Raw genomic sequence first — 12,222 nt, forward strand, 5'->3', positions numbered from 1 at the left:
AAAATTTAAAGAGGAAAAGAAATATTATTGAGGAAGAAATTGATTATATGAAGCAGAAGAAAAAATTTCTTCAAAGGGACATTAAAGATATTAATGAAAAAGTAGATGCTTTAGCAGATGAAGCTGAGACCAGCAGGAACATTGATTTGTTTATCAAAGCAAATGAACTTAGAAGAATAGTTAAAGAAAAGGAAGATTTCAGATTTAAAAAAAGCACAAATGTTTTGTATCTTTTATTGTATAGTTTATTATTCTAGTATCTTTCAAAAAACCAAGGAAATAAATTGTATGTTTACAAATCAGTTATTTTAATCTGCAAAATATTCTTACGTTGTGATTATAATAGTAGTTGACTGTGTTTAAATAAATATCAAATAAGTTAAATAATAATCATGTAAATCTCTAAAATAGTGACTGTTATTAGTGTAAAATACACATATACATGTTTTTCAACTAATTATGTTCCTAATTTAATGTTATCTACTTCATAACTTGTAGGGAGTTAGTTTAATTTTCAAAATTGTTTTATGGTAAGTATTAAATTGAATTTAATAATAGTGCATAATACACACTTCTGTTAGTTTTTTAAAGTGAAATTACAAGCATGAAGTCGGTTGTATGGATAATTGCTTTATTCTATTCATTTTTTTTTTTTTTTTTTTTTTTTTTTGTTTGTTTGTTTGCTGATAGGTCCTTAATTTTTTTCTTTGATGGTCCTTAAAAGTCCTTAATTTTCATATAAGGAAATGTGTACAAACCCTGGTCCGAATTAACGACTTTTGACTGTATATGTCCAAAGTTGCATTTTCAAGAATGGGAAACTCAAGTTAAATTTCAACAATCGACCCAGTAGAACGAAAGATGCAGAACTGTCCTTTTTTGTGTGTGTCTAAGATGTACCCAATTTCCATGCGCAGAAATAAGTGGGAACCTTGATAAACTGAATAGCAACATTTCTTTTGGTCCTAATCAATATATTCATGTAAGCATTACATTGAATAAAAAGGTTTCCAAAGATCTTCATATCGCTTCATTGATATATCGGTGTGACGGTTAAAATTGTCAAGTATCAACGTATCTGTACTTGTCAATTCGTAGGGAAAAAATCTTGAAATACATGAAGATTATGCATAGTTTTATTTATAACAAATTCAGGTGAATGCATTTTTGTGATTGAACATGATATAAAGTCCTCTTTTAATGCACATGAGTTGGAAAAAATTCAGTAACAAACAATTTGTTGTGATTATTTGTGTATATAAAAAAGTAAAATTTTTTTCCCCCAGCATCCAGATCAGAGTGACATTCCATTGTCAGGTAAAGAAAAGAAATTTAAAGGATACTATAAGATAGCACGGCATTATGGATGGGCCTTAAATCAGACTTTTTTCCATTTTAATTATAAAACTGTAATTATAGTAGAAGGTAAGTAATTTCTGATTGAATTACTTGTATTCTACAATTTTCAGATTTATTATGATTTTATTTTATTATCTATTTTAATTAAATTTATAATTTCTCTCATAATTTATATAATCTATTGTTAATACTAGTGATAATATTTATGTAACATATAGTGCATTCTTATAATATTCTTTTGTGCGACTTGTAAAAAATGTCATTATACAGTACAAAGTCTTTAATCAGGACTTTGACGATTCCGGATTAGGGGTTTTTCTGGATTATAGATCATCAATTTAAATCTGGTAAGATGGCATGCAGAAATTATACAATTAAAAATATGAAACTGTAATTTATGAAATAAAGAGCAGTTATGATCTAAAGGGTATCAAAATTTACAAAAAAAAAAAATCTTAATATTTATTTATTTACTTTATTAAACATTTCTTTCAATGTAAGTTGTTTAAGTTCCTTCGTTTTATGTGCTAATACTTTCTCTTTAATTCTATAAAACAGACATAATTTCTTGTTCAGTTACAAAGTCCTGTAATTGCCATGCCGAGAATACCAACTAACTTGTCAATCAAAATTTTTTCGTTTTCACTAACCTCTCTGTCACTTTCTTCATGCCTTTATCCATTTTTTGCAGCAATTCCACTTTTTGTTTGATGGACATCGAAACATGCTTTTACTTTGTAGATCCTTTGGCAGCTCCAGAATTGGAAACTCTTTTTGACATAATCGAAAGTTCAAGCTTAATTTTTATAAAATTGCTCTAACAGTCTGCAAAAAATAATAAGCCGGATCCAATTAGAAGATTAAGGAACAACACAATCTGCAACATTAACTGAAATAGATAATTAGATAATTTTAACCTAGCTTATACTGTCCATTATACATTAAACGCGCATGTGTAAACACACGTTTACGCAAGCGCAAAAAATTTGTAGCTTTCAGTTCCGGATTATAGATCATTCTGGATTATGGACGTTCGGATCAAAGACTTTGTACTGTATTAGTATATAAAATTTCTCACTTTTTTCTTCTAAGGAATTGCTTATAATGCCATTCTGAAGTACTAGTTATTGATTAGGTCACATATACCTTGAGATTTCTTTTTGTTCATTTAAGGAAAATGGATTATTTTTCTTGCAATTAATAATATTTAGAGCCTAAAACTGCTTTGTATCATAATATATCGAGGAAGTAAGTTCCATTTAAAATTTCAATGTTTCTCTTTTTCACTATACCTCTTTTTATGTTTATGATTCTTTACTAAAAATATTCAAGAAAGTTTGTGTGTGTGTGTTTTGACTAGTAAATAAATCTGAAATTTATCAATAATCCTGGTTAGCAAGTATTTAAATGGAGGAAAAAATCAACACGCAAGTCGAGAAAACATAAACACAGCTTTTGTTAAATAATTACCAAATTATTTATTTTCTGTTTGCGTGAAGTAAAATAGATTTTAAATCTCTTGGGAGATATATTTAAATGGTTGCAATACTGATACATGAAAAATATTCAGGAATTGCATATTTAAACTTTCCATCTGTCGTGCAACTTTCTGCCAACTGTTTTACAATAATAGAAAAGTAAAGTTTAATTTTAATAATTACATATTTAAATTTTCTGAATGGCCAGCAAATTTCTGCCAACTATGTTAGCAATACCATAGCAATGTAAATTTGAAGTTACAACTGTGACATACATAAGTTTTCTAAATGTGGGGCAGCTTTCTGTCAACATCTGGACTATTGATACAGCATGTTAAATGCTTGCTGACTAATACAACAACAATAAGAAAATTAAATTATGAAAATTGACACACTGCAGAAACTAGAAATTTGCCAGTAAAAAGAGCTTAAATTAATACCGAGTTTTTACAAAATCAACTGAAATAGATCCACAGGATGCAGGCATGTGACTAGCAAATGTCTTACACCGAAAACCACTGGGGCTTTGATAGGTACCATGGTGTAGAATTATCTGACTCAACACCAGGAGGAAAGGTGTCTTCAAGTTCTTGAATTTTAAGAGCTACTGTATGAAGTTAGTGAACTCTGTTTGAACTCATTGATAACAAGACTGGAAGAAATTAGATTGATAACCATGAGCATACTGTCTTTTTAAATCAAGCAAGTTGCTACAGGCTGTAGCTCTCATTAAAAGGAAAAATGATGTTTGTAACTCAAAAGTGACACTACAGAGGCATAGGGGTTATTTTAGCTGCAAAATGTCCGTCAAAAATATGCTTTCTGAAAAGTTTACCCAGTCTTTAAAAGCATCAAGGCTATTGCATTCCTTCCAGTATACAAAAGGGGTGGGATTTTTCAAATGGAAAAGCCAAAAACTTGTACAAAAAAAAAAAAAAATTGATTTTTCTTCTCTGAAATTTCTCTCTTCTCTTTTAATGCCAAGCTTAGAGTAACTCTTTCCATCCAAAATTTCTCCTCAACAGGAATGGTCCTGTTTAAAAAAAGTCTGCGAGTTAGCAGCCCAGCCACAAATGCTTAAAAAAAGTATTAAAAAAGTCTAGACATTATCAGTTTAAGATATACTTAAAAGCAAATAATTCCGTACTGAATTAGCTTAAATTAAAATTTCAAGAATACCAAAATAGTAAAATTTTTATGTAAAACACTATGTATAAATTTCAGCCTCATAGATTAATGAAGATTACAAGGCTACTGGTGATAACTTTCAAGAAATCAATTAATTTACAAAATTTAAAACTTTAATTTTGTTGGAGATCATTACATCGTTAAAGAAGGTAATAGATTGGTATTATAAAATTTGCAACAGTAGTGCAAATTCTAAAGATGTAATGGTCACTTGTGTTTTATGATTATTATAGTAACTTCAATTATCATTTGTAGCTTGAGTTCTTATAAAATCAATTGGTTCTAAGTTTTTCTTGCTACTAGTAGCATTGTATTCCTCTTAATTTATAATACATTTTACTAAATAATTAACTGAGCAAATTGGCTGTTAAATTAATTGATCAACAACCTTTAATTAATCAGTTACTGTTAGGTGTAACAAAGATTTAGAATAGATTTAATTATTGCACACAAAATAAATTATTTTTATTATTAAAAATTATTATTAAAAAAGTATTTTGTTTTTATTGAACTGTATAAATATTAAACCAGTGTTTCGTAGCCAGCATGTTGTATTACATTGGCTTTCTGCATTGTGTAGCAAAAAAATTCATGATGTACGAAATTTGTCCCAACATATTGAGCCATTAATACAAAAAATGTATGTATTTTCTTTTAAAAAAAGTGGCTGGAAATCACTACCTTAAATGACTTTTCCCAGTAAATTTTTAGCATTAATAAGATATCAGTCACACACATATTGATTTTACATATTTTTGAATGAATTGTTTGAGATGCCCAAAAAAATTGAAAATGATTAGGCTTTATATCTCTACTATAGAGAAAGTAGTCACTTTTTCTTATGAAATGTCTTTTTGAGCTCTTTTTCTTCTCCGTACTGTTATGCCATTTCCTACTATTATGTATTCTCCCATAAATCTCGCAAAGCTGATGAATTTCTACCAGTTTCATGCTCTTTGCATTTACGAAATGGATAAGTCTGCATTTCTCAGTAATAAATAGCTTCAATGCCCTTGAACATTTTAAATATGCAGAATTATGTGTCAACAAGATTTGATTTTCAAATTATGTTTATTGCATGCCAGTAGATGATAGAATTCATCTTGCAGATATTCATTCAAATCACAACACTTCTGGAGCACTATATAATAACAGATCTTACTTTCTGGATACCTCATATTGTGATAAGTATAATCTATAAAACAGTTTTAAGTAACTTTATGTATATATTATTATTTATTTAATAGTCCTTAAAACTGTGTATGATTAATTTGTTCTCCTTACCATTTTTGCTTAAGCTATTTCAATCAGTTGGTTGTGCACTTAACATTTTGCCCAAATAGTTCAAAATTAACATTTATTTTAAAGTTATTGTTGCTTTTACATTACATAATAATTAAAACAAAGCCATAATGTTTAAAAAATTTATAATTTTAAATGAAAGATTGCATATGTTTTAATTATTTAATTTTATAATTCCTTTCTTTTTCATATCAGATGATTTAGATATTGCTCCAGATTTCTTTGAATACTTTATGGCTACCCACCCCATTTTAAATAGTGATCCAACTCTTTGGTGTGTTTCTGCTTGGAATGATAATGGAAAAGATAGTTTGGTTGCGTATGAACCAGGTAAAATAATCAAAATGAGGTTGTCAACCTTTATCTTTTTATGCATAGCTACTTTGCAAGTCTACAAAGTTAGTTTAAAAAGTTTCTGTATTGTTAGATGCATTTATTTCTTTACTTAAGTTGAAATAATTGGCTTGTTCAAAAATTTCTATGCAACTTGTAAAGTGACAAACTGATGTAATGTTAATCTGGTATTATTACACTTCTATATTAAGGTATAAAATATTATGCACACATCACTTTTTCATATGTGTAAACTACTTCAGTTTGGCAGAATAAAGCACATGGGCTGTTTATTTAGCCACTGTGATTAAATTAGATTGATTTCAAATAAATCCCCCACCCCCAAAAAAAACAGAAACTATTAACTATGGTTTTTTTCATTTGTACTTTGGCATCTGAGGTTGATGGTTCAGCAAAAATCATTGAAACTAGTTCTGCAAAAATTTGCAAATATAATGCTGATTTTTGTTGTTTGACTTCTAAATTAATAATTATGACTGAGTTTAAGAGATTCTTATGATAATAAAGCTGGTAGATGATGACTATGATCTTGATTTACATTTTCATGTTCACATGATGATGATGTTTATTATTGTTGTTGTTATTATTATTATTTTGTGATGATACTGATGCTAGTGAAGTTGGTCTTGAATTTGATGAAGAGGAGGATGGCTTTCATGATAACTATGAAAGTAATGATCTTGATTTATTTCTTTATCGTGTCTGCTACTAAGATATTGTTGATGACAATGATCTTTATTTAAACTTCAATGAATATGATGTTGATTGCAGGAACATGGAGCTAGATTTTCATGAATAGAATGATGATGATGTTTGACAATTTTGAATTAACCTTTTAGGTGGCTAGCGCATCGCGCAGCAGCACCACAGGTCCGGGGTTCGATTGCTGGGCTGGGCAAAGTCGACTCAACCTTTCATCCCTTGATTTTCATCACTTGGGTCAATAAAATGAGTACCAAGTTTGCTTGGGGACTAAACACTGTGGGTCCTGCTACAAGCTGACCACTTGTTCAGGGCATATGCTTACGCACTCCGGGGCCCACGGTCAAGAAAGCGGATTTCGGGCACTGCAGGCCTTTGCCCGTTAGGGCTGTTACGCCACTGAGTTTAGTTTTTTTTAATTAACTTTTAATGATGACCATGATAAGGAAATAAGAACTAATGCTAATTAAATCTATTCATCACAGTTAAATTATGTCACTTTATTATTATTAAATTACTGTTTCATTTAACTTTTGCTAATCCTTATGATAAACTAATGTGTTATTGTTTTAGTGACTACAGAAGTAAAATTTCGATTACATACACAAAAAAATTAGAACAGACTGATTTTGAATTAATTTTAAGATGACTGCTGCTGTGTGCAATTGTTTATTTTGAAAAATGAATTTAAATGTTGTATCCATCATTATTTATGATTCTTACATTTGAAAGCTGCACTAGTGTTAACATATACTAAAGAGAATTCATGTTCCCTCTTAACCCTGAAAGCAGCCAAACTATTAGTATAATGTTTTTTTTTTTTTTTTTTTTTATGGTGATGTAGATGTTGCGTGATGAATCTTTTACAGATTGTATTTATTCAAGCATATTTGATTGGATTAATCACCATCAAGCAATACAGATGCAACTGACACAATTGCACCTCCTTCCAGAACTACAGTTACATGTCTTACATATTTATAACTTATATTGGCAATGGAAAAGAGGTGACAAATAACATCTAATCTGCATAGAGAAGCATGTAAAGAGTACCTAGGTTAACAATATTGAATAGACTAAGGATGGCATGGTTCTGCTTTTTAGGGGAGGGGAATTGGCCAAAAAACTTTACTTTGAATTTTGCCTTTGTGTAAATACATAGCTCCTGAGCATTATATAAAAGTCACGTAATGGATTAATTTTAAAATAGATGCATTTCATGAGATTTATTGTAAGCTGTTTTTAAGATTACTATTTTGAGTGTCAATATACCGGCAACACTGGTAGTTTTGCTGTTCCATCAAGCCCCCTTCCCCAAAAAAGTTAAAATAATAAATGAAAAAATTTCTCAATCTGATGTTAAATCAATCATATCTAGCTTATACTGCTCATTATACATTAAACGCGCATGCGTAAACGTATTATGCGCATGCATAAATGCTACACATGCGCAGAAGGTTTGTAGCTGTGAGGTCCGGATTATGTACATCCAGATTAAAGACTTTGTATTGTACTTGTTTTCTTCATTCTGTTCTTATAAATGTATTGGCAATATATACTAAAAGTAACCAACCAACCATTTTGAATATGTTATAAAGTAGTCTTGCAGCCAGTGTAATTTTATATTGATTTAAAGGGGACTTTACTGGAAATGTCACTCCATTAGGTGAAAATTATTCATTTGGAGGTGAGGCAACTTTGAATAAGCTTTTGTATTGTATGACTACAGTATTCATGGTGACAGTGAGTAAACAAAAATGCACTTATTTAATGGCATTTCACTTTTGAGTGAATAGACTGCAGTAACATGATTGTCCATATATGTGCAATCATTCAAAGTTCTTTTGAATTCTGTGCCATATTGTCATACACCAAGGTTGAATGTTTGGTTTTTAACATGTTCTGAATAGTTAGAATTTTTTTGGTCAGACATTGTTATTCTTTATTTATATTTTATTTAGAAGATAAATTATTTATTAATCTTTTTGATTGATTGTTCTTTATTCTTATTAAATCATCATTAAAAGAAAAAATGTATATAATATTTTTACTTTGATTGAATAATTCTTTATTTTATTTTTTTAGAATTACTGTACAGATCAGACTTCTTCCCTGGACTGGGCTGGATGTTAACAAAATCTCTTTGGAGAGAATTAGCACCAAAATGGCCCAAAGCGTTAGTTTTTCCTATTTTAAACGTATTATTCAAATGCGTAATTTTAACTATGTTTTACTATCTGTTCTTGTGTGTGTTAACTTCATCTTATGAATGTATGAATGTTATTAATTGGTATGCAAACACATTAAATTTATGTACTGTGAATTGGAACAAAGAAATATGATGGGTATTTGACTGTGCATTATTTTAAGAATTTACCTATTTCTTTATAGCAATGTTATGCTTTTTTTTAATAAATATGTACAGTGATTGCTTTGAATGTGTTATATAAAATATTTCTTTCACTGGGAGCATGTGAAAAGTTATTGGATTTTTAGATAACAAATTGTTTTAAATTTTGTAAAACCTGTCATCACTTTACCCTTGCCCTGAGTTCTTTTTATGTGTCACTGTCTTTGAAATGCATAAAATGTATAATGGGAGAATGTGAAATTACTTGAGTGTTGATGTGTGTATATTTTTTAAAGTGGGTTGAAGTTGTTCATATTCAGTGGTAATTTATAAAAGTTCATTTTACTTTAGTATAAAGTTGAATGGTTCAGTCTAAATAATCCTGTATGCACTATTGCTAGGAAGATATGCAACAAAAAGATTATTGAGAATAAAGTGAAAAACTATTCCATGGCATTAAATAAAATTTACAGGATAGGTTTATGTGGCAAATTCGGTTAAATACCAAAACGGTAATTTCTGAAAACAAAAGAAAAAGGAGGAGGGAACCAAATAATTAAAACTTATGGTTAGTGAAAATAAAAATTACTACTAATTAACAATTATTAGAGAGTTCGTGCTATAGGAATCAAAAGTAAAGTTTATAAATGTGCAGTACTCATTTCAAAGGTCAGCTCCAGAACCATCGTCATAGAGTCATAGAACCAGTCAAAAAACTATCGTCAGCTCCAGCAGTGAAAGTCATGAAAGGGAACGCTGTGCTCACATGGTACAGTGAAAACAACATACTAGAAAATTTAAGAAGGTTCCAGCAAAAAAAAAAACCTAGCTGTTGGTACCATCTGTTCATGAAAAGTGAAAATAACTTTTGAAGTAATTACTAGCAGTGTTGGGCATCAGATGATTTCTGTTTTTTTCCTAACATATGCTTTAAGCTCCTTAGTGCTGTTTTAAGGCTCTCGGAGTTTGACCAATGCATATTAAACCACACTGGCAAGGAACATTGCATATACCCAGGAGTTTATATTCAGAATGGAGTCTTAATTATGGAACTACAAATTTTATTGATAAAAGAAAAAAACAGCACAATAATTAAACTCTTTTATGTTAACAATAAAGTTTGCTATTCCATGTCGGGTCTTTGACCAATTAAATACTGCTCGTTTTATAACAAGAAGTATTTTTATTTTTGAAAAGTCATTTTGGGATATATTACTTTAACATGCAGTAATTTTAAAACAATTTCAGAGCATGCATGTAAATTAATCATCAAAGTAATAAACATAAGTCAAAAATAATTTCATAACTACCATGATGATGTTATATTTACAAATTGCATTACACTGGCAGTGAGTCATAAATGTGATATAGAATTAACGGTGGGGTACAGAAAAGACATATACTTTGAGGACACATTAATGGTATACATGAAATTTTTACTCAGCATTACAAATGTGGGTATTGTAACTTGCTGTGAAAAATTCCATCTGATGACCATTTCATATTTAGTGAACTTATTGATTTAATGTTGGAGAAGCTAAATTACTCGTTTCTTACAGAAGAGTGTCTGCTAAGTTGTCAGTTTATTTTCTAAAAAAAAATTTGTATTTCAGCTTCTCAGCTGTCCTGAAACACATTTCTATTCTTTTCAAAAGAAAGTGTAGGGAATAAAAATTCATAAAAATAATTAGTCCTATTTTTCAGGTATCCGCCTTATTTTTCCTTTGAATGAAAAACAGTAGTTATTTTTGTGACTGATGTTGCTTGTCTGACTTAATCAGAACAAGCCCACAAATTTTATCATAGTAAGGAGCTCAAAATTGCATCTGTCGTTGACTTTGGGTACCATTTAGGCAACAGAACAATTTTGACCAATTCTTCCTCAGTTTTGAGGAGAGCAGCCCAGCACCCTTTTCCCCTACCACCAAACTACACAAGAAGACCTTTCAGTGTGTCATGCTGCAAATGCATATGTGTCCCCATGCTGCAAATGTGCCCACCAGCAGGTGAGCAGTAAAGTCACTGAAAACTAGTAGTTCGGTCCTGGGTTTGAATCCCGGCAAACAGGCTGGCTACATGGGTATTTTCATGGTTTACCCTATGTGTAACATGTATACGAGCCAGTTTTCCTTAGAAAGTCCTCCATGAAGGCATCCCTTTCCTTAGGCAGATAGCCTTTATGTGCTTTGCCGTAATCAAATAAACCAAACCAAACCATGCTGCAAATGCACTGTACATTTACAGTATCCATGCCTTCTGTGGGATGTGAACCTGGACCTTTCAGTACAGTAGTCAGGTTACTAACCACTATCCCTTTGGGGAGCGAATGGGAAAACTTCTTGCACTCTAAAGATCATCATGTTTTTGTAAATTAAAACTTACTAATGCTAAAATTGCATATTAATTATAATCAGAAGAGAATACTTGTTTTTTATCTGGAAAAAAATTAGCACCTCTCAAAAAATTAATTTGAAAACTATAAAGACATGCTTCTCTCAATTCAGAGCAAAACAGTAAGAATTATTTATCTAAGCTTATAATAACCATCTTACTTATCTTGCAAAGTTCTTGCTATTGTTATTGAAACTTTTCTTTTTAATTGAAAACTATTATATCATTTTTAAAATAATGTAAATTTGCATCTGGAGCTAATAAAATTTCTCAGTTCTAATGAATGGCTCCAAATGATATCAAGTTTGACTGCTATTGCCATATTAAAATAGATCTAGTGACCTAACATTTGAAGAATTATTTGTAGGTGTTTCTTAATCAAACGCACTTCATGTTTATAAGCATTATCATCCATAAATATGAAATCTGACCATTGTAAGCATTAAGTAGATGAACTTGTAAGTATATAATATCATTATTAGATTGCATTTATTTGATTCTCCAGAAATCAAAGTTCTTGGACTACCATATTTCCCAGCCTATAAGATGCACTGTGATTTATGAGAAATATTTGGATCAGAGAAAAGGATCAAACTACCTATTTTAATAACACTTTATACAACAAGACATTGAACTTTTATATTAAAAAATTAGCAAATATATCAGCATTTATTCATTGTAGAATTTTGGAAATTCATCATCACTGCTACTAAATCATATGTGCAGTTATTTTCATTTTGGTTGTCACTGTCCCTGGATTTTTCACTTTTTTCTTCACAATGTTATCTTCACATCCATCTAGTGTGTAACTAATTCCACACTTTTTCAGTGTCACTTTCTGCCAGGACTTTTTCACCCACTCGCAAACACTAGAAATTGATGGCATTTCATTCTTCTTGGTGTGACATCATGAGTTGGTTCTAGAATCTAGTTATCTCCTCTTAAAGCAAAAATCCCTTGAATAATTTATTGAATGAAGCATCTCCAGAGGCTGCAATTGAGGTGTCAATCTACTAGGAATCACAGCAAGATGTGTCTTCAATTCAGTAGCAAGAATTTTTGCCGACTGCATTACATGTGCCTTAAACTTTTCGCATA

General features: G+C 30.3%; 1 protein-coding gene across 2 annotated transcripts in view; it reads left to right on the plus strand.

Moving 5' to 3' along the window:
* The window catches only part of Mgat1 (alpha-1,3-mannosyl-glycoprotein 2-beta-N-acetylglucosaminyltransferase), a 74,123-nt gene that overhangs the window by 41,234 nt on the left and 20,667 nt on the right, over positions 1–12,222 (plus strand). Inside the window, exons 6-8 of one of the 2 annotated variants that reach the window (XM_085818693.1) lie at positions 1,287–1,425; positions 5,523–5,657; positions 8,469–8,559. In XM_085818693.1, coding sequence (XP_085674819.1) covers positions 1,287–1,425; positions 5,523–5,657; positions 8,469–8,559 — 365 coding nt within the window. The remainder of the gene's footprint in view (positions 1–1,286; positions 1,426–5,522; positions 5,658–8,468; positions 8,560–12,222) is intronic. The other variant, XM_085818694.1, reaches the window with a different exon arrangement.

This window comes from Stegodyphus dumicola, chromosome 6, assembly GCF_044657685.1.
Source record: "Stegodyphus dumicola isolate Sdum_Otavi_A_Nest chromosome 6, ASM4465768v1".
NCBI classification, from domain to species: domain Eukaryota; kingdom Metazoa; phylum Arthropoda; class Arachnida; order Araneae; family Eresidae; genus Stegodyphus; species Stegodyphus dumicola.